The sequence below is a fragment of the Podarcis vaucheri genome (assembly GCF_965113315.1).
Source record: "Podarcis vaucheri genome assembly, chromosome: 4".
In the NCBI taxonomy this organism is placed as follows: domain Eukaryota; kingdom Metazoa; phylum Chordata; class Lepidosauria; order Squamata; family Lacertidae; genus Podarcis; species Podarcis vaucheri.
The window spans coordinates 3237889-3263498 of record NC_138762.1 but is presented as its reverse complement, the minus strand read 5'-3'; the positions used below and the strand labels follow the sequence as shown (position 1 = coordinate 3263498).

Here is a 25610-nt window from a genome sequence, read left to right as displayed (position 1 = left end):
TTGATGAATGCTAGAATGTCAAGGTTTTTAGAAAGAAAGGGTTACAGTGATATAAGATCAGATTAAGGAGAAGATTAAGATGACAGAGGTTCGAAAGAAATATTTACAAGTTGCTAAAAAAACTATGGACATTGGGATGCAGAAAGGGGAGGTATGGGGGAGTCCGAGAAAAGAGGTTTATGGAAAAAATATTATGAAACTATACGTGTTTGTATGTCTTTTTATGTGTTTGTTTTTTATAAAAAATTCTGTAAAACCAATAAAAAATTTTTATATATATGATACGGACGGGGGGGGTGCCCCTTTCGGGTACAACGTCCGAGACGATGACCTCGAGGGTACCCACCATGCACTCACCCTCAGCCCCCTCAGCGTTGCATAAGCACCACACTTTGCCCAGACCTCTCTCTCTCTCTCTCTTCCTTCCACGAGCGAAATAAGCTCAAATATTTCCCTATCTTTTCCTATGCCTATCTGCGCTCCATACTTAAAACGAGTAGACCGAGTGTTTCTGCTTCTCCGTTGATTCCTATGGCCGCGCTTTGGCCAATCACAGCCATGCATTCGTCCTGCAGGAGCTAGCTCAGGGAGCCACTGCACGCCTCATTTCACCCCTGACAAGCTGTTGACGGCCCCCCACTGCGAGAACAATGGATCCGAAACCAGGGACCTCGTAAAACTGTCAAAATCCTGTTACAATGTATCCATTCTTGCTAAAATGTATCCATTCTGTTTCCGCTTTTGACCTAAGTACGAAACAGGCTAGAAAACATTGAAATCTTTGAAAATTGATATAAAATCAACCGTAACTCCGATTTCTTCACTTTTGGTGTCATTCAACTCAGCTTCCCCTAGACTCCATAATGCTACCCCTACCTCCATAATCCCCGAAGCGGCAGGTCACGTACACAGGAACTTCTTAATCCTGTCAGATAGTTTTGCAAATCCTTCCTTCGGGCAATACTAGGTGACAGACGATGTATCTTCCCGGCCCATTGTCTTGCCACCACCGGTACTCAATAAATGTTTATCTATGTATATGTCTTGGTCTGCATATTCCCCCTCCCTCATCCGAAATGTTAATGAATGTAATCCCACCCCTTCTTAATCTATTCATGACGTGTGAAATGTATTCATGATGTAATTCGCGAAACATGACCTTCCCATAATGTATTCATGACGTTTCCTGCGCTGTATTCTGGGCTATGGAGGGAACTTTTAAAAGCTTATGTCGCCCCATTCTCGGGGTTCAATGCCTTTTTGAACCTGTTGCGCAATAAACTCGGATCTTCGTAGTTTGCTCCTGCGTCCGGCTGAGCTCCCTTTCTCCTCCGTAAAGACCCGCGGACGTTGTCCGACGAGCTGGGTGGCAGTGCATTCACGCACCCAGATTTTCCGTAACAGTCCCAGAGAAGGAGACACAGGAAGCCAGGTCAGATTGCAGAGGGAGGATTTATTAGAGGGTCAAGCGTCACATGGGGCCTGGAAGGGGTGGCCCCAACCAAACCTGGTGGGTGGCGAGAGCAGAAGGAGACGGCCGCTTCTCCCTGGGGGGTGTCTCAGTGGGACCGGCAGGACAGCGCATGAGCCACCACCCTGACCAGCTTGTGGAAGGCATGGTGGCAAGCAGGGGTGAATTCCTGTCCAAAGGGGGTGGGTGTGGGTGATGAGGACTTCGACAGGAGCTGGAAGAGAAAAGAGGGGGTGACTCCTTCTGCCAGGGGGCAGATCCCACAGCAGATTCAACAGACTGAGGCTGAATCCTGACAAGACAAAAGTACTGTTTTGGGGGGACAGGAGGCAGGCCGGTGTGGGGGACTCCCTGGTCCTAAACGGGGTAACTGTGCCCCTGAAGGATTAGGGGCACAGCCTGGGAGTCATTTTGGACTCACATCTGTCCATGGAGGCACAGGTCATTTCTGTGTCCAGGGCAGCTGTCTCCCAGGTCCATCTGGTCCACAGGATGAGACCCCACCCCCAGCTTGTCTCGCCAAAGTGGTGCATGCTCTGGTTATCTCCCGCTTGGACTACTGCAATGCACTCTATGTGGGGCTACCTTTGAAAGCGACCCTTTTGGTGGTTCCCTCACTGTGAGAGGTGAGGTTACAGGGAACCAGGCAGAGGGCCTTCTCGGTTGTGGCACCCATGCCATGGAACACCCTCCCACCAGATGTCAAGGAAATGAACAACTGAAATCTGAATGTAACCTGGTATCAGGAAATGTCTAATGTCTTTCAATGTTTTAGGTCCTGTAAGCCACCCAGAGTGACACACACACACACACACACACACACACACACACACACACACTCTCATGGCACTCCCCAGTCGTCGTCCCCCAGACAGCCCCTTCGGGTGGGGGAGCAGCCTCACCCTGACGTTGACGGGGTCCACGTGGAGCTTGTTGCAGAGCAGTTCACGCAGCTCGGAAAAAGCCTCCTTGACCTTGTGCAAAGAGGGCTGGAGAGGTTCTTAATGAGAGGGCAGGGTCTCTCACCCCAATTGAGAGAAAAAACGCTGGGTCCTCGTAGATGATGAACAGGCTGAAGAGAAGGAAGGAAGGAAGGAAGGAAGGAAGGAAGGAAGGAGGGAGGGAGGGAGGGAGGGAAGGAAGGAAGGAAGGAAGGAAGGAAGGAAGGAAGGAAGGAAGGAAGGAAGGAAGGAAGGAAGGAAGGATAAAAAGAGAGGCATGGATGGTTATTATCCAGGTGGAAAGAGGAGTTTCTGCCCAACTTGCCTAGAGAGGCAACCAGCGCCTGGCCTTACCGGACAAGGGTAGACCCACCCATGGGGGGCACGTCGACTGTCATCATGACGGTTTCCATGATGGCTGGCTGTGGGCTGGGAGCTTCTCTCGGCTGCTGGAGAAAACCTTCTGGGCTGAGCTGGAGCTTCTTCCAGGGCTGGAGCCTTTTATACCCTGCGCCAAAGCTCCTCCTCCTGGATTTACAGAAGCATTTCTGGTTTCTGATTTGATCAAAGAATGCTGTGATTTTCCTTTAGACATCCCTGTTTTCCTCTGAGAAATCCTGGAGGGTATGGAGTAATGCCACCCCTGTGCCAAGGAGACAAGCAAGTATAAAGGCTTTGGAAGACATCTGAAGGCAGCCCCAAAGGAGCGTCTCCACCCCCATCGCTTGGCCTGGACACTGAGGTCCTCCTCCTCTGGTGATTCAGCTGCAGGGTACCAGGCAAAGGGCCTTCTTGGCAGTGGCTCCCTCCCTGTGGAAAGATGTCAACCTGGGTGGCCTGAAAGATGGACTAGACAGATTCATGGAGGAGAAGCTCTGATGGCTCCTAGTCCGGCTGGCTTTTCTCTCCCTCCACCATCAGAGACAGCGATGTTTCTGAATCCCACTTGCAGGAAACGGCGTCAAGGGAGAGGCTCTGGGGCTCCAATCCTGCTTGCCCATTGGGGTCCATAGTTGGCCATTGGGAGAAGAGGATCCTGGACTCAATGGGTCCCCTTTGGCCTGACCCAGAAGGCTCTGACTTTTCTCATTCCCAAGGAACCTTGGGAAATGGAGTTCTGTGAGGGAGCACTAGGAATTTCCAAGAGAACTTTCAGCAGACATTCTAGACCTTCAAGTCCCCAGAATTCTGCAATGGTTTGTTCAACTATTCTCTTGCCAATAAAACTTGCTTGTGTGTATTTGCCCAGACTGATTCAGGTGACATTTCAAGGGGTGCAGAATCATCTGATAAACACCTGCCTGGGACCTTAACTTTTCTGGCTGTACGACTTTGTTTCACTTTAATAGTCAACATATCCTTCTTCGCTCCTGCCATCTTTTGTACACCTCATCTGCTTCAAAGCCCATATTTCGAACGAAGCTCTTGCTCAGGGATGGGGAACCAGAGGTCTTCCGGATGCGGTCTGACTCTGCTTCCCATTGGCAGGCAGTGGGCTCCCAATCCCTGCCCTTGTTTAACCTCCCTGTCTTCCTACCTTTGCCGCTTCCAACTCTCCCTCTGCTGTTCTCTCCCCACGCTGTCAAACCTGAATGTGAGCTCCCTGGGACAGAGTCCTGTCCTACATTCCAATTGATAAATGGTGAAATAATCATCATCATCTGTAAGTGCAATTAATTATCCTCAATGGGCTCAATTATCCTCAAGCGATTGCATCTCTGTTTGCAATGCTTTCTTGGGCCCTGGCACAGATCAGGGCATGTGGCCAGGATTGCCCAGGGCCACCCCTGTCATTGGGAGTGAGGTGGCTGCTTCAGGTGCAGATGCTGGGCTGGAGGACACAGGGGTGAGGCATCGTAGGACAAACACAGCCTGCCACCCCCAAGCTGGCTTGCTGCCTTCAGATGCAGGACAGAACATTGTCCCATCTCCAGCACTGAAGAAAGAGATTGAGCTTCCAGCTGAATCACAGGAGCTGCAGTTTGTTAAGAATTGTGGCTCTTTGAGGGGGTAAACTACACTTCCCAGCAGTCTTTGGGGGAAATCATGTGCTTTCACTGTACGTTGAGTACAGAGCCTGAGAAGATTTGGGTTTCCCCATCCTTGCTGAGGGTGGGGACAAAACCCATCACCCTCATGCCCTGGCTGACCACCATCAGTGACAGAGCACTGGGCTAAATGGAGCTTGGTCCAATCGGACAGGGCAGTTTCAAATTTCCCAGGAACTCGCCCTAAAGCCCTGCCAGAGGTATCTATAATTCTGTGATGGGAGTTACCTGTGAATAATACTCATCAAATTCAAGAAGACACCCCTCTAGCTAGACACGTCGAGAACTGCGCTGTTACTTGTTGCCCTTAAATCCAATTTTTATTGGCCATGATTAACTTGATTTTGATGAGTTCTAAGCTCAACAAACTTAGTTTGGATTCCATTGTATGTTCTTATCTGTCGAATGGGAATAAAAGGGGCTTCCTTTGAAGGGTAGCTGTGAAGTGATGCCAGGGGGATACTATTAGAATGGGAGACGAAAGATGAAGAGGTAATATCACTTATGATTAAATGGGCACAAGATGTAGGTCACAACATTATGATGGAAGATTGGGTTAAATTATGGAAAACTGACTTAAAATTTACAGATTGTTCCCTATTGAAGGAGAATTACATGAAAATGATGTACAGATGGTACACGACAGCAGTGCAGTTAGGGAAAATGTACAAAACTAGTTCAAATATATGTTGGAAGTGTAAGGAAAAGGAGGCGACATTTTATCATATGTGGTGGGATAGTAATGGAATTTCAAAAAAATTGGGAAATGATATACAACGAATTGAAGAAAATGTTCCATTTAACGTTAAAAAAAACCTGTTAAAAAACCTGAAGCATTTTTCTTAGGGATTGTAGGGAAAGATATGCCAAAAAAGCTGAAAAACATCTTCATGTATGTGACAACAGCAGGAAGAGTTCTAATCGCACAAGGATGGAAGACTGAAGAAACCCCAACTAAAGAATCATGGCAAGAAAAATTGACGGACTATGCAGAACTGGCAAAACTGACATATAAGCTATGGGACAAGGATAACTTTAACGATGAATGGGAACCCAAAGTATGTGAAGAGTTCTACTTCGTTCATTGAGTTTCCGAACTCTGGATCTCTGATGAGCTGACGGATCTGAGGACCGTCAATGATGCCAGCTTTCAACTTCTCCATGGTCAATCCTGGAAAAGCCTGGCACAAGTAAGTGAAGCAGTCACCATCCTTGTCCAGAGCCTTGGTGAACTGCTTGATTAAGCCAAGCTTGATGTGCAACGGTGGGAAGAGTATTCTGTCTCTGTCCACCAGAGGGTCGTTGATGACGTTCCTTTCTTTGCAAGGCACCAATTCCTCCCGCACAGGCCAGTCCTTCTTTATGTAATGCTGAGCACGGTCCCTACTATCCCACATGCACAGAAAACATGGGTACTTGGTGAAGCCAGACTGTTGTCCCAACAAAAAGTTCACAATCTTCAGGTCAACACAAATAAACCACTTATGCTGATCATAAACAATTTTCTCCAGCACATACTTCACCACTTCATAGTTCTCCTTCAGTGTAGACGAGTGAGCCAGGGGTATAGAGGCAAACAGGTTGCCGTTGTGTAGCAGAACACATTTCAGTGATCGCTTGCTGCTGTCAATGAACAGTCTTCAATCTTTGGGTTCGTACTGTGGCACTCCAAGCTTGAGCAGAAGCTGTGCAATATCTGCACAGTACACCAAGTCCTTCTCTTCCAAGAAAAAACGGAGGTACTCTTGATGCCTGTTGCGCAAGAAGCTGATGCAAGCACTGTCAGAGAGGAGGTTTTTCCCCTTCAAATTAGTCATAGGTTGGCACATGCGCGGGTGGAGTTTCCGATAAACTTCGTGGGGCGGCTGCCCCATTAACTTAGTTTTGATCCCCCAACTTTATGCTTTGCCGCACCAATTTATGGAAGATTTCGAGGTTTTATGACTTCAAACTGATCCCTTTTCGACATAATCACCCAGAACTAACGGACCTGAATACTTCTTCTCATTAAAATAATAATTTCCAATCAAAACAGTTATTCGACATGGCATTTTACCCCCACCAACTTCTTCTAAAATGCTTCACGCAAGCAGACATGTGAACAAAAATGTAAAAAAAATAACATGTGGCCATAGCTCAAAAATTTGACCTGATTTAGCAAAACCAATGTGATTTTTAGATTCAGCGCATCAGATTCGTCCTAAATCAACTGAAAAAACGCAGACAACAAATTTGTTGTTGACCAGTGGTTGGATTTTGGATCCTATTCAACTCAGTACATAACAGCCTGCAAATCACTTCTGCTCCTTGCACTGAATAAACTCGGGTGCAGTAGGTTTCTTGAGCTTTGATTTCTGTTAACAGGCCGCTGACACTTTTCCACGACTACACGCCCCAAGGTTGGTAGCAAGGATGAATCTTCAGTGGGAGATCTGCTCAGTTGTCTGCTGGGTGCCGTCTGGGGGACAGCCTGTCCTTTGGGTTGTTGGGAATGAATTCAGCCACGGTCGGGGGGGGGGGGGGCATGTGTTCTTTCCCCATGAGCTCAAGCGTGAATCCTTTAGACTCCGCAAAGGACACCCCCTTCCATCTCTGCTTTCTGTAGCAGCACTTGTCATGGCGGACTAGCATGGCCTTTCTTAATGGCGCTGCAACTTGCAAAGCTCTTCAGGAGCATAATGGGGCAATGTATTAGGCACCTCTGAGAAGCCCAGAAATGCTGCCTGATGGTTAGCAATAATCTAGCAGCACATTGGTCAAGAGTGAGGGTGGATCTCGAATTGTGTCTTCTGCAGCATTAGATGGTGCCATCTGCAAATTGGATGAACATCCCTTCAATTCCTTCATTCAAATCATTTAAGAAGAAGTCGGACAACAACAGGTCCAGGACAGAACCTTCTGGCACCCTTGCTTTTCTCTTGAGGATAATTGAGTCCTTGGATGATATTTATGCGCACTTTCAGATTGTTATTATTGTTTTACCATGTATCCACCGAGGGCCCTTGGAATGTAAGACATGGCTCTGCCCCAGGGAGCTTACATACAGGTTTGACAGCGTGGGGAGAGAAAAGCAGAGAGAGAGTTGGAAGTTCTGTTGGAAATTCCTAGGGCTCCCTCACAGAACTCCATTTCCCAAGGTTCCTTAAGACTGGGAAGTCAGAGCCTTCTGGGTCAGGGCAAAGGAGACCCATTGAGTCCAGGATCCTCTTCTCCCAATGGCCAACCACGGGCCCAATGGGCAAGCAGGATTGGAGCCCCAGAGCCTCTCCCTTGATGCCCCCCAATGAGGCCAACATTCAAGAAATGTTTAGGGGTATGTGCACCCCTGTGTCCCCCCAGAAAAGAAGAAGAAGAAGAGTTTGGATTTGATATCCCGCCTTTCATTCCCCTTCAGGAGTCTCAAAGCGGCTAACGTTCTCCTTTCCCTTCCTCCCCCACAACAAACACTCTGTGAGGTGAGTGGGGCTGAGAGACTTCAGAGAAGTGTGACTGGCCCAAGGTCACACAGCAGCTGCATGCGGAGGAGCGGAGACGCAAACCCGGTTCCCCAGATTACGTCACTACCGCTCTTAACCACTACACCACACTGGTTCTAGCAGCACATTGGTCAAGGGTCAGGGTGGATCTCGAATTGCTGATGTTATTCTTTTGAACAACACTTTTAACATGTAAAGAGCTGGGGCAGTTTCCCCCTGGCATCACTTCACAGCTACCCTTCAAAGGAATTCCCTTCTATTCCCATTTGACAGATCAGAACATACCATGGAATCCAAACTAAGCTTGTTGAGCTTAGAACTCATCAAAACCAAGTTAATCATGATTCTATAAATGGGATTTACGGGCAACAAGTAACAGCGCAGTTCTCGGCGTGTCTAGCTAGAGGGGTGTCTTCTTGAATTTGATGTGTCTTACTCACAGGTAACTCCCAACACAGAGAAATAGATACCTCTGGCGGGGCTTTAGGGTGATGTCAGAGCTACTTCCAGATCCGAGCTCACAGAGGATCACGCTAGCCAGCGTTCACTGTATAAAAGTCTTTATTGATTTACAGTTTCCATTTCCAAGCTGCAGCGCGGAACTCTACGTCTTATAAGCTAGACCGGCGAAGCTCCGTCTGAGTCCCCGCCTCCTGTACACCAACTTAATACCCTAGCCTTACTCCACCTTTTCCTCCTGACCGTTCTTCGCTGGGTCCCTCTGCCCCCCGTGGTCTCTTCCTTCCGGGACTCTTCTGACGCTGACCCCCCGGACCCTTCTGTCTCCTTGCGGCGGGCTTTAGGACCTGGCTCCCATTCCGGGCTGCTTACTGTGCCGCCTTCCTGTGCATTTGAACTTGGCGCGCGCGCCCAACCTCCCACTTTCCGTTTGACCGTTTCTTCTCTCTCCGATGGAGGTGTGGCCACTCCTGACTCCTGTCCTCCCCCCTGCTGCGAGCCGCCTGGTCCCGCTGCCTGGCGCCCTTCCTCCCCACTGCGCTCTGTTGGGGATGTTGGCCCCGATTTCCAACTGCTGCTCTCTGAACCCCCCTTTGTCCCTTCTTCCTGGGGTGTCCCCCTAAGCTCCCCCCTTGCTCTGGTCACTGGCGCTCCTTTCTGTGAATCTTCCGATTCACTGGAAAGACTCGGAGATCTCGGGTCGTCGTCATCGCTCATCTTTCCTTCGGACTCCTCCCCTTCACTCTCTGTTTCCTCCCTTGCCCTCGCCTCTGCTCCTGAACCCCTGACATCCATCCCCCCCTCGAATCCCCCCTTCCCCCCTCCCCTCCTTCAGGTGTGGGTGCTGGGTGCTCCATCGTCATGGGGGCGGATGCCGGATACAGTTCGCTTCCTGTGGCGGGCATCCAGCTGAAGACTTCCGGTTCTTCCTCCCTGCGTTCGTCGACGACGGTCACCTCCTCTTCCATCTCTGTGCCGCCGTGCTCGAACCCAAGATCCTCCCCGAACACATCCACGTCCGTCTCTGCGTCGGTCGCTCCCGGGTCCGTCGATCGAACTGGACCCTCCAGCCACTTCCTGCGCCACTGCTCCTCTGGTCGATCATCCCACCAATACGAGGGTTCTGAGGCAGATCCCGAGGGTGACCCCTCCGGGGAACGCGTCTCCAGTGTCGGTTCCTCGTCCGAGTCGAACCCCATAAACGTGCTGGCGGAAAGCGTGGGTGTGAAAAGCCAGTCGTCGAAAAACTCGGCTGGCATGGGCCTGTGCGGGAATAGGGCATGAAACTCTTCTTTGAGCAGAGGTTCCTCCAAAGCGTAGCCTGGCACCCAGCTGTTGGCACTGGCTGGGGTGCCCTCTCTGGCGAGAAGGTATTCTACCCCCTCTTCCCCCCATCTAGAGTCCAAAATCTCTGTGACCTCGTTGAGGGGCTCCTCCTGCGGTACTCCCCCCTGCTCGGTCCCCCTCCGGAGCGGACTCGGTGCCGTTCCTGGCTCCTGAAATCTGTGAGGAGCCTTGTAGGGAGTGAGCACCGATCTGTGAAACACCGGATGCATCCTGGATCCCTCCGGAAGTGTCAGCCGGAAGGCCACCGGGTTGACCTGTGCCTCGACTTGGTAGGGCCCCAGTTGCTTATTCCCAAGCTTCTTCTTTGCCAACGATCTGGCCGGCACTGCGTGGGCTGCCAACCAGACCCAGTCTCCCACATGGATCTCTTCGCCAACCCTTCTGTGTTTGTCCGCTTGCACCTTGTACGCGTGCTTAGCTAGCTCCAGCTGCCGCCTGAGTTGATCGTGGACCTCCAGCAACTCCGACGCGAACGCGTCTGCTGCCTGCGGCTCCCCCTCCCCCATTCTTTCCAGTCCCGGGAAGGTTCTGGGGTGCCTTCCATTGTTGGCGAAGAACGGCGTCACCCCTGTGGACACGTGCTTCGTGTTGTCGTAGGCGAACTCGGCGAGTGGCAGGTAATCCACCCACGTTGCAGGTTGTTGGTTTGCATAACATCTCAGGTACTGCTGCATGATGGCATTGACCCGCTCCGCTTGCCCGTTGGTCTGCGGGTGTCTAGCCGACGCCAGGTTGATCTTGACATTCAGGAAGCCCATCAGCTTCTGCCAGAAGTTCGAGATGAACTGTCGCCCCCGGTCGGACAGTATAGACCGCGGCAGACCGTGAACCTTGAACACGTGATCTATGAACAGTTTAGCGGTTTGTTCCGCCGTGGCCACCTTCGCACACGGAATGAAATGCGCCATCTTGGTGAACAAGTCCACCACCATGAGCACCGCCGTCTTGCCCCTCGAGCTGGGTAGATCCGTGACAAAGTCCAGGGCCACTCTTTCCCACGGTTCGAACGGGGTTTGCAGCGGTTCCAGCAGTCTGGCCGGCGGTCTGTGCACTGGTTTGGCCCTCTGGCAGGTGTCGCACCTCGCCACGTAGTCCGCGACTTCCCCACGCATTCTGGGCCACCAGAAGTCTCTAGCGACTAATTCCATCGTCTTCTCCTTTCCAAAGTGCCCGGCAGTGGGCGCGTCATGCAGCTGCTGCAGCACCTTGGCACGAAGTTCGTCTCCCGGTACGTAGATGGCCCCTTTACGGATGAGCAATCCATCGCGCACCTGGAACTTGTCGGTCGCCGCCGTGCCCCTGTGCACCTCTGCCATCTTTGCTTGCGCAAAGGAGTCATCCTGCAACGCTCGCCGTACCGCATCCAGGTCAACTGTTGCCGAAGCGCACGCCCACACTGTCGGTGCGAAGATGTGCATGGCCGCCGCTGGCGTCGCCTCCTCCAGATACTGCGGTTTACGGGATAGGGCATCCGCCATGACGTTGGTGTCTCCCGGGACATACCCTATTCGGAAGTCGAAGTTCGCAAAGAACTCTGCCCAACGTATCTGCCTCTGGTTCAGGAACTGCGCCGTGCGCCAGTGCTCCAGATTCTTGTGGTCCGTGCAGACCTGCACCATGTGCTTGGCACCGATCAGGAAGTGCCTCCACGCCTTGAATGCTGCATGAATGGCAAGCAACTCCCTGTCCCAGATGGTGTAGTTCTGTTCAGATTTGCTGAGTTTCCTGGAGTAAAACGCTCCCGGCCTCCAAGCCCCCTGCGGGTCTTGCTGCAACAGGACTGCTCCCACGGCTCTGTCTGATGTGTCCGTCTCCACCCTCATCGGCCTGCTGGGGTTGACATGCAGCAGCTGCTCTTCCGACGCGAAGAGACGCTTGAGTGCCTGAAAGGACTGCTCAGCCTGTTCCGTCCAGATGAACTTCTTCTTCTTGGAACTGAGCGTGTCTGTGATGGCCGCCGTTTGCATAGCAAACCCCCTGATAAACTTGCGATAGAAGTTCGCAAAGCCGACAAACCGCTGGACCTCCTTCCGGTTGCGCGGGCTTTTCCAATCCAACACCACGCGACCCTTGGCGCTGTCCATGGCGAGCCCCTTGTCTGACAACTTGTAGCCCAGGAAATCCACCTCCATCACGTCGAACTAGCACTTTTCCAGCTTGGCGTACAGCCTATGCTGCTGTAGTCTGCTCAGCACTTCCTTGACGTCTCTGTCGTGATTCTGCTGCGATTCAGAAAATATCAGGATGTCATCCAAGAAGCAGACACACGTCTTGTAGAGGAGCCCCGCTAACACGTGATGCATGAAAGCTTGAAAACAGTGGGAGCCATTTTGTAGTCCAAAAGGCATAACTCTGTATTCGTAGGTGCCTAGGGGCGTGAACATGGCTGTCTTCCACTCATCTCCTTCCCGCATGCGAATGAGGTTGTACGCCCCTCGCAGGTCCAACTTGGTGAACACGCGGCCCTTGCGCACCGTCGCGAGGAGGTCGTCGATCCTGGGCATGGGGAAGTCCGATGGCTTGGTCATCGCGTTCAAGGTCCGATAGTCCACTACGAGCCTTTTTTGGGGCGTGTCCTTCTTCTTAACAAAGAATACAGGACTGCCCCCCACTGCCTTGGACTCTTGGATGAAACCGCGCTCCAAATTGTGATCTATGAACTCTTTGAGTTCCTGTAGTTCGTCCTCAGACATGGAATACAGCTTCCCTTTGGGCAGCGCCGCCCCTGGCAGCAGGTCAATTTTGCAGTCATATGGTCTGTGGGGGGGTAGCCTGTCCGCCTCCTTCTCGCAGAACACCTCCAAAAATCCTGCGTATTTGTGGGGGATTGCTTGCAGCGTCCCCAGCTGCAGCTGTGCCTCCTCCTCCTCTCCCTCCTGCCGGGGCAGAATGCAGTGTTCAGCGCAATATGATGAGCCGAAGACCAGCTGCCGCTGGTACCAAGCCAACGTCGGACTGTGCCTGTCCAGCCAACTCATGCCCAAGACAATAGGCGTGTCCGACAGTCGGGTGACATTAAAACCGATGACTTCCCTGTGATTTCCAAGTCGCATCACCATTGGTGGCGTTTGCTTCACCACCTGCCCCCCTAGCAGCTCCCTGCCATCCACTGTGACGACCTGCAGGGGCAGCGTGGCAGGCAGCAACTGTATAGCGTGTTTATCGACAAAGTCCTGCCCTATAAAGTCCGCATTGCTTCCTGAGTCAACGGTGATTGGCACGTCCAGAGTGAGGCCATTGGGTAGCTGAAGCGATGCAGTGAGCTGCACTACCGGTTTGGGCGGGAGGGGGTCTGTGGGCTGCAAAGTCTCTGGGGACTGCTTCACTGACTCGTCTGGCTGGGCCCCAGTGCCTCTCTCTCCAGCCAGACTCCGTCGTTTCCCTGCTGTGCGTCTCCGTGCTGAGTAGCTGCAGTCACCGTTGCAGAGGCTGCATTGAGCTTGTGGATCCTCTGGGGACACTCTTTCACCATGTGTTGAGGACTTTCGCAGATGTAACATTTCCGGTTCCCTCTAGGAGGCTTCGCTTTGACTGCTCCCGGCGCTAAGGCTCTGGTTGCTGACTGAGCCCTGGCACCGCCAACCTCCATAGGTTCCGCTCCCCCTCCTGGCGGAGGTGTGGATTGCGCACGCGCAGCTTCTCTGGGAACGAAGGAGAACCCTCTCGCTGGTTCGCACTCTCCACGCCCTTCGTCCCTGCTCCATGGACGTTCCTCCAGCCGCACCCCAACCGTCAGCGCCCTCTGAACGACCTCCTGCGTGGTCCGGGGTCTCTCCCCCCTCGCAATTTCGTCTTTAACCGCTCCGCTCAAGCCTTCCCAAAACAGGTCTCTGACTGGAGCCGAATCTCTGTCCCATTTCAGTGCACTGACCAGTGCAAAAAAGCGGGCATGATACTGTCTTACACTGGCCCTACCCTGCTTCAGTCCGTGCACCTCTTTCCGGGCAAGATCCACGTCTATGCTTGACAAAAAGCACGCATCCATCGCTTTAAGGAAGGCGTCCGCACTTTGGAGCGCCGGATCCTTATCTCTCCACAAATTCCGCAGCCATGCTTTAGCATCTCCATGCAAATGGGACATGATAAACCCCACCTTCTCTTGCTCATCTCTAAAGTCCTTGTCCAGCAGTTGCAGCGCACACTGTACATCTGCTCGGAAGTTGGGGTACTGTTGTAAATTCCCATCGAAGTGAGATACTAGACTGCCTGCTCTTCTCCCCAACCCAATTCCCTCCGGTTTGGGTGTCAGTTGCCCTTGCTTCGTAAGCATTTCCAACCTGACCCAGAGATCCTGGTAGGCGGCGGCTGCTTCCCCCTCTCTCTTCCTGGATGCGAGTACCTCAGCATTCAGTTGCCTCACTGCTTCTTGCAGATCCGCTATCTGCTGTCCGGCAGTCATCTTGTCTGCCGTTCGTGAGCTCGTGAGTAGGCACCAGTCTTCACCCCTTTCTGGTAGGTTTTAGGTGCCAAGATTTGTGAGATGGAGCTTACTGTCAGAGCTGCTTCCAGATCCGAGCTCACAGAGGATCACGCTAGCCAGCGTTCACTGTATAAAAGTCTTTATTGATTTACAGTTTCCATTTCCAAGCTGCAGCGTGCAGCCCTACGTCTTATAAGCTAGACCGGCGAAGCTCCGTCTGAGTCCCCGCCTCCTGTACACCAACTTAATACCCTAGCCTTACTCCACCTTTTCCTCCTGACCGTTCTTCGCTGGGTCCCTCTGCCCCCCGTGGTCTCTTCCTTCCGGGACTCTTCTGACGCTGACCCCCCGGACCCTTCTGTCTCCTTGCGGCGGGCTTTAGGACCTGGCTCCCATTCCGGGCTGCTTACTGTGCCGCCTTCCTGTGCATTTGAACTTGGCGCGCGCGCCCAACCTCCCACTTTCCGTTTGACCATTTCTTCTTTCTCCGATGGAGGTGTGGCCACTCCTGACTCCTGTCCTCCCCCCTGCTGCGAGCCGCCTGGTCCCGCTGCCTGGCGCCCTTCCTCCCCACTGCGCTCTGTTGGGGATGTTGGCCCCGATTTCCAACTGCTGCTCTCTGAACCCCCCTTTGTCCCTTCTTCCTGGGGTGTCCCCCTAAGCTCCCCCCTTGCTCTGGTCACTGGCGCTCCTTTCTGTGAATCTTCCGATTCACTGGAAAGACTCGGAGATCTCGGCTCTCTGAACCCCCCCTTTGTCCCTTCTTCCTGGGGTGTCCCCCTAAGCTCCCCCCTTGCTCTGGTCACTGGCGCTCCTTTCTGTGAATCTTCCGATCTCGGGTCGTCGTCATCGCTCATCTTTCCTTCGGACTCCTCCCCTTCACTCTCTGTTTCCTCCCTTGCCCTCGCCTCTGCTCCTGAACCCCTGACAGGTGAGTTCCTGGGAAATTTGAAACTGCCCTGTCAGATTGGACCAAGCTCCATTTATCCCAGTGCTCTGTCACTGATGGTGGTCAGCCAGGGCATGAGGGTGGTGGGTTTTGTCCCCACCCTCAGGAAGGATGGGGAAACCCAAATCTTCTCAGGCTCTGTACTCATTGTAGAGGGAAAGCACATGATTTCCCCCAAAGAATGCTGGGAAGTGTAGTTTACCCCCTCAAAGAACCACAATACTTAACAAACTGCAGCTCCCGTGATTCAGCTGGAAGCTGAATTTCTTTCTTCAGTGCTGGAGATGGGACAATGTTCTCTCCTGCACCTGAAGGCAGCAAGCCAGCTTGGGGGTGGCAGGCTGTGTTTGTCCTACGATGCCTCACCCCTGTGTCCTCCAGCCCAGCATCTGCCCCTGAAGCAGCCACCTCACTCCCAATGACAGGGGTGGCCCTGGGCAATCCTGGCCACATGCCCTGATCTGTACCAGGGCCCAAGAAAGCATTGCAAACAGAGATGCAATCGCTTGAGGATAATTGAGCCCATTGAGGATAATTAATTGCACTTACAGATGATGATTATTATTTCACCATTTATCAATTGGAATGTAGGACAGGACTCTGCCCCAGGGAGCTCACATTCAGGTTTGACAGCGTGGGGAGAGAACAGCAGAGGGAGAGTTGGAAGAAGCAGGGGTAGGAAGACGGGGAGGTTCAACAAGGGCAGGGATTGGGAGCCCACTGCCTGCCAATGGGAAGCAGAGTCAGACCACATTCGGAAGACCTCTGGTTCCCCATCCCTGAGCAAAAGCTTTGTTCGAAATATGGACTTTGAAGCAGAACAGGCGTACAAAAGAGGCAGGAGCAAAGAAAGAATTGAGGACTTCTAATGTGACCCAAAGTCATACAACCAGAAAAGTTGAGGTCACAAGCAGGCCTTTACTCAGGAGAAAGATGATTCTGCGCCCCTTGAAATGTCCCCTGAATCAGTCTGGGCAAATACACACATGGGATTCAGAAGCACCGCTGCTTCTGATGGTGGAGGGAGAGCAGAGCCAGCCAGACTAGGAGCCATTAGAGCTTCTCCTCCATGAATCTGCCTAGTCCTTTCAGGCCGCCCAGGTTGACATCTGATGGGAGGGCTTTCCACAGGGAGGGAGCCACTGCCAAGAAGGCCCTTTGCCTGGTACCCTGTAGCTGAATCACCGGAGGAGGAGGACCTCAGTGTCCAGGCCAAGCGATGGGGGTGGAGACGCTCCTTTGGGGCTGCCTTCAGATGTCTTCCAAAGCCTTTATACTTGCTTATCTCCTTGGCACAGGGGTGGCATTACTCCATACCCTCCAGGATTTCTCAGAGGAAAATAGGCATGTCTAAAGGAAAATCACAGCATTCTTTGATCAAATCAGAAACCAGAAATGCTTCTGTAAACCCAGGAGGAGGAGCTTTGGCCCAGGGTATAAAAGGCTCCAGCCCTGGAAGAAGCTCCAGCTCAGCCCAGAAGGTTTTCTCCAGCAGCTGAGAGAAGCTCCCAGCCCACAGCCAGCCATCATGGCAACCGTCATGATGACAGTCGACGTGGCCGCCTTGGATCAGGATACCCTTCCCTGGTAAGTCCAGGGGTGGTTGCCTCTCTAGGCAGGTTGGGCAGAAACTCCTCTTTCCACCTGCATAATAACCATCCATGCCTCTCTTTTTTTCCCTTCCTTCCTTCCTTCCTTCCTTCCTTCCTTCCTTCCTTCCTCCTTCCTTCTCTCCAGCTTGGTGATCGTCTTCCCCTGGACCGAGGGTTCGCTCTCTAAGTTTGGGGACCTCTATGACCCTCCCCTCTCATTAGGAACCTCTCCAGCCCTCTTTGCACAAGGTCAAGGAGGCTTTTCCCGAGCTGCGTGAACTGCTCTGCGACAAGCTCCACGTGGACCCCCTCAACATCTGGGTGAGGCTGCTCCCCCGCCCCAAGGGGTTGCCTGGGGGGGGGGACTGGGGAGTGCCGTGTGTGTGTGTGTGTGTGTGTCACTCCGGGTGGCATACAAGACATAAAACATTGAAAGACATTAGACATTTCCTGATACCAGGTTACATTCAGATTTCAGTTGTTGATTTCCTTGACATCTGGTGGGAGGGCGTTCCACAGGGCGGGTGCCACAACCGAGAAGGCCCTCTGCCTGGTTCCCTGTAACCTCACCTCTCACAGGGAGGGAACCACCAAAAGGGTCGCTTTCAAAGGTAGCCCCACATAGAGTGCATTGCAGTAGTCCAAGCGGGAGATAACCAGAGCATGCACCACTTTGGCGAGACAAGCTGGGGGTGGGGTCTCATCCTGTGGACCAGATGGAGCTGGGAGACAGCTGCCCTGGACACAGAAATGACTTGTGCCTCCATGGACAGATGTGAGTCCAAAATGACTCCCAGGCTGTGCCCCTGATCCCTCAGGGGCACAGTTACCCCATTCAGGACCAGGGAGTCCCCCACACCAGCCTGCTCCCTGTCCCCCAAAAACAGTACCTTTGTCTTGTCAGGATTCAGCCTCAGTCTGTTGAATCTGCTGTGGGATCTGCCCCCTAGAAGAAGGAGTCACCCCCTCTTTTCTCTTCCAGCTCCTGTCGAAGTCCTCATCACACACACACCCCTTTGGACAGGAATTCACCCCTGCTTGCCACCATGCCTTCCACAAGCTGGTTGGGGTGATGGCTCATGCGCTGGCCCACCAGTCCCACTGAGACACCCCCAGGGAGAAGGGGCCTCCTCCTGCTGGTCTCACCTTCCAGCCCCCATGTGACGCTTGACCCTCTAATAAATCCTCCCTCTGCAATCTGACCTAGCTTCCTGTGTCTCCTTCTCTGGGACTTAGGGAGGGGACAGGCCTGGGGGTGAGGGGTTAGTTGGGGGCGTGGAAAGGGGGGGTCTTCTCTGTCACTCAAGATGAATCAATAAGCATCAGTGGGGGGTTTTGGGTGCTATGGCATTTTGTCCCTCCCAAAAAAGCTGCAGTGCTTTTCAGAGCCAGAGACACCTGCTGTGTCCCCAAATCCTTTATCCTCAAAATTTATGGCAAGGTCCCCCCCGATGCTCCCAGCCCCCCCCCCCGGTCTCATTGGTTGTCTCCCCACCCATTTCTTGGTATTTGCCCCTGGTCTGTTGCCCTCTCTGTGATTCCTACTCTGGAGAAATTGGGTGTGAGAGAGGGTGTTGTGGACCCTTCCCCTGCTCTGGATTCCATCCCTCTGAATAAGGGGTAGGGGCACCAACAGGGGCCACCCAGGGAGACCCCCAAGGGCCCCTCCCCCCCGCAATGCCCCTCCCTGCCTCTTTCCAGATGGGTGTCGCGGACGGAGGTGCCTCTTAATCGTCAGGGAGAGGAGGGAATTCATTTCCTCTCATTCATTTATTTGTTTATTAAATTGGGAGGTCCACAGGATGAAATTACGACATAAAAACACAAAACACATTGCTATGTGTTTCCTGCTTGGCAGGGGGTTGGACTCGATGGCCCTTGTGGTCTCTTCCAACTCTATGATTCTATGTACTGAGTTGAATAGGATCCAAACTGCAGCAGTCTGATTGGTCCCAGAACAATGCAGCAGTATGATTGGTTGGCAGGAACCACCCAATCATGCTCCAGAGAGAAGTGAATCCACAACCTGATTGGCTTACATTAGAATTCCGGAATTAGCCAATCATGTGCAGCCCATTGTGTAAATAATGTATATAAAGCAGATACTGTGAGGGGACTTTCATTCATTCCTCCTCACCACTATGAGCTGAATAAAGAGCATGAAATCACGTTGCGACTCTCAGTATATTTCACACATAATCATAGAAAAACAAATACAACTCAATAAACACCCCCGCCTACATATTTCACACCCATAATAGCATCAAAAGAATTTACCACCTTCATTGGAACATCAAACAAAGCGATCCAAAATAAAACGCCAGGGGGGCAGCGAACCCGGCAAGTCGCCCTTTGGGGGTCCCAGGCGGAGGTCTATGGGGGGAAAGGGGCAGGTCTCCCCTAACCTTCCGGGGGGTATCGAAAGGGCACGACCCGCGCTCGTCCGGTAATTTATTTGGGGGGGGGGTTGTGAGCCGGGATAGACGAAGCAGAGGCGAGGTTCTCCCGCAGTCCCTTCCTTGCGCCCCCAGGCCATGCGCTGGCCCAGAAAGCTGCCTGGCTCCTTCAGCAAAGGATTTCAAACTGTCCCCGAACAGCCCTGGCCAACTCCCGTGGGGAGGGCGGGGAACGGCTCTGAATGGGGACACAATTGGCAAGCGAAGAGGCACACGCTGATTTCTGCTTTGCTTGAACGGGGCAAGGAGGGGCGGGGATGTTTTAAGTTATGGGGCTTTTTCGGGATCTGCGCCATCTCCCTTCCCCTGAAGCAAGGAATGCAAAGATTTCGGGAGGAGCGGACTTTAAATTTGCCTCTTTGCGATGGATTAGTTTTAGAAGTCAGGACTTTGCCTGAAAAAGATGGAGAGCCACAACCTTGAGGGACTTTTGAGGGATTTTGACACACACACCCCTTGGGACTTCCTCCTGAGAAATAAAAGCAGTAAAGAAGAAAAGAGGGGTGACAACTGGATCGACTGTCTGTGAAGCAGGAAGATTTATGAGTTCAGGGGGGGAGGAAGAAGAAGAAGAGTTTGGATTTGATATCCCGCCTTTCACTCCCCTTCAGGAGTTCTCCTTTCCCTTCCTCCCCCACAACAAACACTCTGTGAGGTGAGTGGGGCTGAGAGACTTCACAGAAGTGTGACTGGCCCAAGGTCACCCAGCAGCTGCAGGCGGAGGAGCGGAGACGCGAACCCGGTTTCCCAGATTACGTGACTACCGCTCTTAACCACTACACCACACTGGCTCTCAGGAAGGAGAGGAGACCAGGATTTTGTGGAGATTAATTAGCCCACCTCCTTGGAGCCTGAAGGTGGAAATAAGAAGAGGGAAAGGGACAGGAGGGACCACATTGTGCAGCATCTTGACGGCTTCTGAGACGCAAAAGAAGAGAAATGGATTCTGCATATTTCTTAATAAGGTGGTTGTATGTAAAACTGAGGATTAAATTTGGTGGAATGTGAGGGGGGGCGCTGGGAGATTGGCAGTGTCTGCAGTGGGGCTGTATATTATATATTTATACAAACAACCCCTAGGGGTTTCATGTTCACCCTCTGCAGTCCGCACTAGTGAGGCTGAGTTGCTGGTTATGGGGACCAGAGTTTCAATGGCTTATCTCTTGAGGATAATTGAGTCAATTAAGGATAATTAATTGCACTTACAGATGATGATTAAGTGCACTTTCAAATTATTATTATTATTATTATGGGTTTAACAATTGAGGGGCCTTGGAGTGTAGTACCGGACTCTGCCCCAGGGAGCTTACATTCAGGTTTGACAGCATGGGGAGAGAAAAGCAGAGGGAGAGTCGGAAGTTCTCTTGGAAATTCCTAGTGCTCCCTCGCAGAACTCCATTTCCCAGAGTTCCTTAAGATTGGGAATGAGAAAAGTCAGAGCCTTCTGGGTCAGGGCAAAGGGGACCCATCGAGTCCAGGATCCTCTTCTCCCAATGGCCAACTATGGACCCCAATGGGCAAGCAGGATTGGAGCCCCAGAGCCTCTCCCTTGATGCCGTTTCCTGCAAGTGGGATCCAGAAGAATCGCTGCCTCTGATGGTGGAGGGAGAGAAAAGCCAGCCGGACTAGGAGCCATTAGGGCTTCTCCTCCATGAATCTGCCTAGTCCGTCTTTCAGGCCACCCAGGTTGACATCTGACGTCTTTTCACAGGGAGGGAGCCACTGCCAAGAAGGCCCTCTGCCTGGTAATAATAATAATAATAATAATAATAATAATAATAATAATAATAATAATCTGAAAGTACACTTAATTATCCTCAGTGGGCTCAATTATCCTCAAGAGCCAAGCCTTTGAAACTCTGTTTGCAATGCTTTCTTAGGCCCTGGTTCCTCCCAGACAACATTCACACCTTCCTCCCTTACCTGGCCTTGAACACGGCTGTCCGACCCCCGGCCCCCATAACCAGCAACTCAGCCCCACTAGCGCGGACTGCAGAGGGTGAACATGAAACCCCTAGGGGTTGTTTGTATAAATATATAATATACAGCCCCTCCTGTAACACTGCCAATCTCCCAGCGCCACCCACCCTTCACATTCCACCAAATTTAATCGTCAATTTTACAAACAACCAGCTCATTAAGAAATATGCAGAATCCATTTCTCTTCTTTTGCGTCTCAGAAGCCGTCAAGATGCTGCACAATGTGGTCCCTCCTGTCCCTTTCTCTCTTCTTATTTCCACCTTCAGGCTCCAAGGAGGTGGGCTGATGTAATCTCCACAAACTCCTGGTCTCCTCTCCTTCCTCCCCCCTAAACTTATAAATCTTCCTGCTTAGCAGACAGTCGATCTAGTTGTCACCCCTCTTTTCTTCTTTACTGCTTTTATTTCTCAGGAGGAATTCCCGGGGGGGGGGTGTCAAAATCCCTCAAAAGTCCCTCAAGGTTGTTCCTCTCCATCTTCTTTCAGGCAAAGTCCTGGCTTCTAAAACTAATCCATCGCAAAGAGGCAAATTTAAAGTCCGCTCTTCCCGAAATCTTTGCATTCCTTGCTTCAGGGGAAGGGAGATGGCGCAGATCCCGAAAAAGCCCCATAACTTAAAACATTCCCTCCCCCCCCCTCCTTGCCCCGTTCAAGCAAAGCAGAAATCAGCCTCTTTCCACACAGATGCTCTTCTCCTGCAGCAGAAATCAGGATCCCTTTGAAGGGGGCGTGTGCCTCTTCGCTTGCCAGTTGTGTCCCCATTCAGAGCCGTTCCCCGCCCTCCCCACGGGAGTTGGCCAGGGCTGTTCGGGGACAGTTTGAAATCCTTTGCTGAAGGAGCCAGGCAGCTTTCTGGGCCAGCGCATGGCCTGAGGGCGCAAGGAAGGCGCTTGCTCTGCGCCCGAGGACACCTGGCTGGCAGTCAGAAGGGCAAAAGCCACAGGGGGAGCGGCTGCTTCCAAGCCTGGGACTGGGGGAGAACCTCGCCTCTGCTTCGCCTGGGAGACAGGGATTTCCATCCCGGATCACAACCCCCCCCCAAAAAAAAATAAATAAATTACCGGGCGAGCGCGGGTCGTGCCCTTTCTATACCCTCGGAAGATTAGGGGAGACCTGCCCCTTTTCCCCCATAGACCTCCGCCTGGGACCCCCAAAGGGCGACTTGCCGGGTTCGCTGCGCACAATGCGTTTTATTTTGGATCGCTTTGTTTGACAGTCCAATGAAGGTGGTAAACTCCTTTGATGCTATTATGGGTGTGAAATATGTTGGCGGGGGTGTTTATTGGGTTGTATTTGTTTTTATTTGATTATGCGTTTTGTGTTTTTATATCGTTATTTCATCCTGTGAAACCACAAATTTAATGAAGAAATAAATGGATAAAACGAAATGAATTGTCCCCTCTCCCTGCCGATTAAGAAGCAGCTCCGTCCCCGACACCCACCTGGAAAGAGACAGGGAGGGGCATTGCTGGGGGGGGGAGTGGCCCTTGGGTGTCTTTCTGGGTGGCCCCTGTTGGTACCCCCACCCCTTATTCTGGGGGATGGAATCCAGAGCAGGGGAAGGGACCGCATCCCCCTCTGGGTCTCTCCCCCCACTTTCTCCACAGAAGGAAGAACAGAGAGGGCAACAGAACAGGGGCAAATAACAAGAAATGGGTGGGTAGACAGCCAATGAAACCAATGGGGCCCTGGGAGCATCTGTGGGGGGGGGGGGAAACGTTGCCAGGAATTTTGGGGATAAAGGATTTGGGGACACAGCAGGGGTCTCTGGCTCTGAAAGCACTCCAGCTTCAGGGAGGGGGGCAAAGTGCCACAGAGCCATGAACCCCCCCACTGGTGCTCAATAGTTCCTCTTCAGTGACAGAACTCCCCCCCTTTCCACGCCCCCCAACTAACCCCCCACCCCCAGGCCTGTCCCCTCCCTCTGTCCCGGAGAAGAAGACACAGGAAGCCAGGTCAGATTGCAGAGGGAGGATTTATTAGAGGGTCAAGCGTCACATGGGGGCTGAAGGGGAGACCAGCAGGAGGAGGCCGCTTCTCCCTGGGGGTGTCTCAGTGGGACCGGCAGGCCAGAGCATGAGCCACCACCCCGGGCAGCTTGTGGAGGGCATGGTGGCAAGCAGGGGTGAATTTCTGTCTAAAGGGGGGGTGATGAGGACTTTGACAGGAGCTGGAAGAGAAAAGAGAGGGTGACTCCTTCTGCCAGGGGGCCCATGTATGGGGCACCCTCTCCCCACAACAGATCCCACAACAGATTCAACAGATTGAGGCTGAATCCTGACAAGACAGAAGCACTGTTTAGGGTGGACTGGGGGCAAGCGGGTAGTGGGGGGGGACTCCCTGGTCCTGAATGGGGTCACTGTGCCCCTGAAGGACCAGGTGCGCAGCCTGGGAGTCATTTTGGACTCACAGCTGTCCATGGAGGCGCAGGTCACTTCTGTTTCCAGGGCAGCTGTCTCCCAGCTCCATCTGGTACGCTGGATGAGACCCCACCCCCAGCTTGTCTCGCCAAAGTGGTGCATGCTCTGGTTATCTCCCGCTTGGACTACTGCAATGCACTCTATGTGGGGCTACCTTTGAAGGTGACGCAGAAACTGCAACTAATCCAGAATGCGGCAGCTAGACTGGGGACTGGCAGTGGCTGTTAAGATCGCTGAGCACAATTCAAATTTTGGTGTTGACCTTGAAAGCCATGAAAGGCCTCAGCCCTGCATCCAAAGGAGTATCCAAAGGAGCGTCTCCACCCCCATTGTTTAGCCCAGACCCTGAGGTCCAGCTCCCTTTTGGCGGTTCCATCACTGTGAGGGAAGCAGGCAGAGGGCCTTCTTGGTTGTGGCTCCCGCCCTGTGGAAAGCCCTCCCACCAAGGAAATGAACAGCTAAATGAAATCTGAATGCAACCCTGTAACAGGAAATGTCTAATGTCTTACCATGTTTTATGTCCTGTAAGCCACCCAGAGTGACACACACACACACACACACACACACACACAGCACCCTCCAGCCCCCCCAGTCCCCCCCCAGGCAGCCCCTTGGGGCGGGGGACCAGCCTCACCCTGAAGTTGACGGGGTCCATGTGGAGCTTGTTGCAGAGAAATTCACGCAGCTCGGAAAAAGCCTCCTGGACCTCGTGCAAAGAGGGCTGGAGAGGTTCCTAATGAGAGGGCAGGGCTGGAGAGGTTCCCGAAGTTAGCGAAGCGCCTCTGGCACCAGGGGTAGACCACCAGCAGGCTGCAGAGAAGGAACAAAGGAAGGAATGAAGGAAAAAGGGAGAGGCATGGATGGTTATTATCCAGGTGGAAAGAGGAGCTCCTACCCAACCTGCCTAGAGAGGCAACCACCCCGGGACTTACCTGCCAAGGGCTTCCATACCAAAGACGGCCATATCAAGTCTCATCCAAATAGCGGTGATGATCTGCATCTCGGCCATGATGGCTGGCTGTGGGCTGGGAGCTTCTCTCGGCTGCTGGAGAAAACCTTCTGGGTTCACCTGGAGCTTCTTCCACGGCTGGAGGCTTTTATACCCTGCGCCAAAGCTCCTCCTCCCAGATTTACAGAAGTCATGCTGGTTTCTGATTTGATCTAAGAATGTCCTGCTTTTCCTGAAGACATGCCTATTTTCCCCTGAGAAATCCTGGAGTAATGTCACGCTTGTGCCAAGGAGACAGGCAAGTATAAAGGCTTTGGAAGACATCTGAAGGCAGCCCCAAAGGAGCGTCTCCACCCACATCGCTTGGCCTGGACACTGAGGTCCTCCTCCTCTGGTGATTCAGCTGCAGGGTACCAGGCAAAGGGCCTTCTTGGCAGTGGCTCCCTCCCTGTGGAAAGATGTCAACCTGGGTGGCCTGAAAGATGGACTAGGCAGATTCATGGAGGAGAAGCTCTAATGGCTCCTAGTCCGGCTGGCTCTGCTCTCCCTCCACCATCAGAGGCAGCGATGCTTTTGAATCCCACTTGCAGGAAACAGCGTCAAGGGAGAGGCTCTGGGGCTCCAATCCTGCTTGCCCATTGCCGTCCATAGTTGGCCATTGGGAGAAGAGGATCCTGGACTCGATGGGTCTCCTTTGGCCTGACCCAGAAGGCTCTGACTTTTCTCATTCCCAATCTTAAGGAACCTTGGGAAATGGAGTTCTGTGAGGGAGCACTAGGAATTTCCAAGAGAACTTTCAGCAGACATTCTAGACCTTCACATCCCCAGAATTCTGCAATGGTTTGTTCAACTATTTTCATGCCAAGAAAACTTGGTTGTGTGCATTTGCCCAGACCGATTCAGGTGACATTTCAAGGGACGCAGAATCATCTTTCTCCTGAGAAACACCTGCATGTGGCCTCAACTTTTCTGGCTGTAGGACTTTGGGTCACTTTAGAAGTCTTCAATTCTTTCGTCATTCCTGCCCCCTTTTGTACACCTATTCTGCTTCAAAGCCCATATTCTGAGTGAAGCTCTTGCTCAGGAATGGGGAACCTGAAGT

The 25610-nt window shown here is 52.4% G+C and overlaps 2 protein-coding genes across 2 annotated transcripts in view; one reads left to right on the top strand and one right to left on the bottom strand.

The window, feature by feature from the left end:
• LOC309530352 (uncharacterized protein) overlaps positions 1–25610 on the top strand; it is a 302362-nt gene that overhangs the window by 101521 nt on the left and 175231 nt on the right. The window lies entirely within an intron of this gene.
• Positions 1434–24719, bottom strand: LOC309531595 (hemoglobin subunit beta-like). Its single transcript, XM_082221185.1, has 5 exons — positions 24492–24719; positions 24241–24369; positions 21928–22054; positions 2374–2445; positions 1434–1685 (listed from the first exon to the last, which is right to left on the bottom strand). The coding sequence occupies exons 1-5, from the start codon at positions 24566–24568 to the stop codon at positions 1560–1562; spliced, it is 531 nt and encodes a 176-aa protein (XP_082077311.1). The 5' UTR covers positions 24569–24719; the 3' UTR covers positions 1434–1559.

What these genes read in the sequence shown, in the direction of transcription:
- LOC309531595 (XM_082221185.1), bottom strand. Translation starts at nt 24,568, where the DNA reads ATGGCCGAGATGCAGATCATCACCGCTATTTGGATGAGACTTGATATG. An exon ending in GGAGGCTTTTTCCGAGCTGC is followed by an intron (nt 22,055 to 24,240) that starts GTGAATTTCTCT and finishes TCTGACTGCCAG; the next exon opens with CCAGGTGTCCTCGGGCGCAG. An exon ending in TGGACCCCGTCAACGTCAGG is followed by an intron (nt 1,686 to 2,373) that starts GTGAGGCTGCTC and finishes TTTCTCTTCCAG; the next exon opens with CTCCTGTCGAAGTCCTCATC.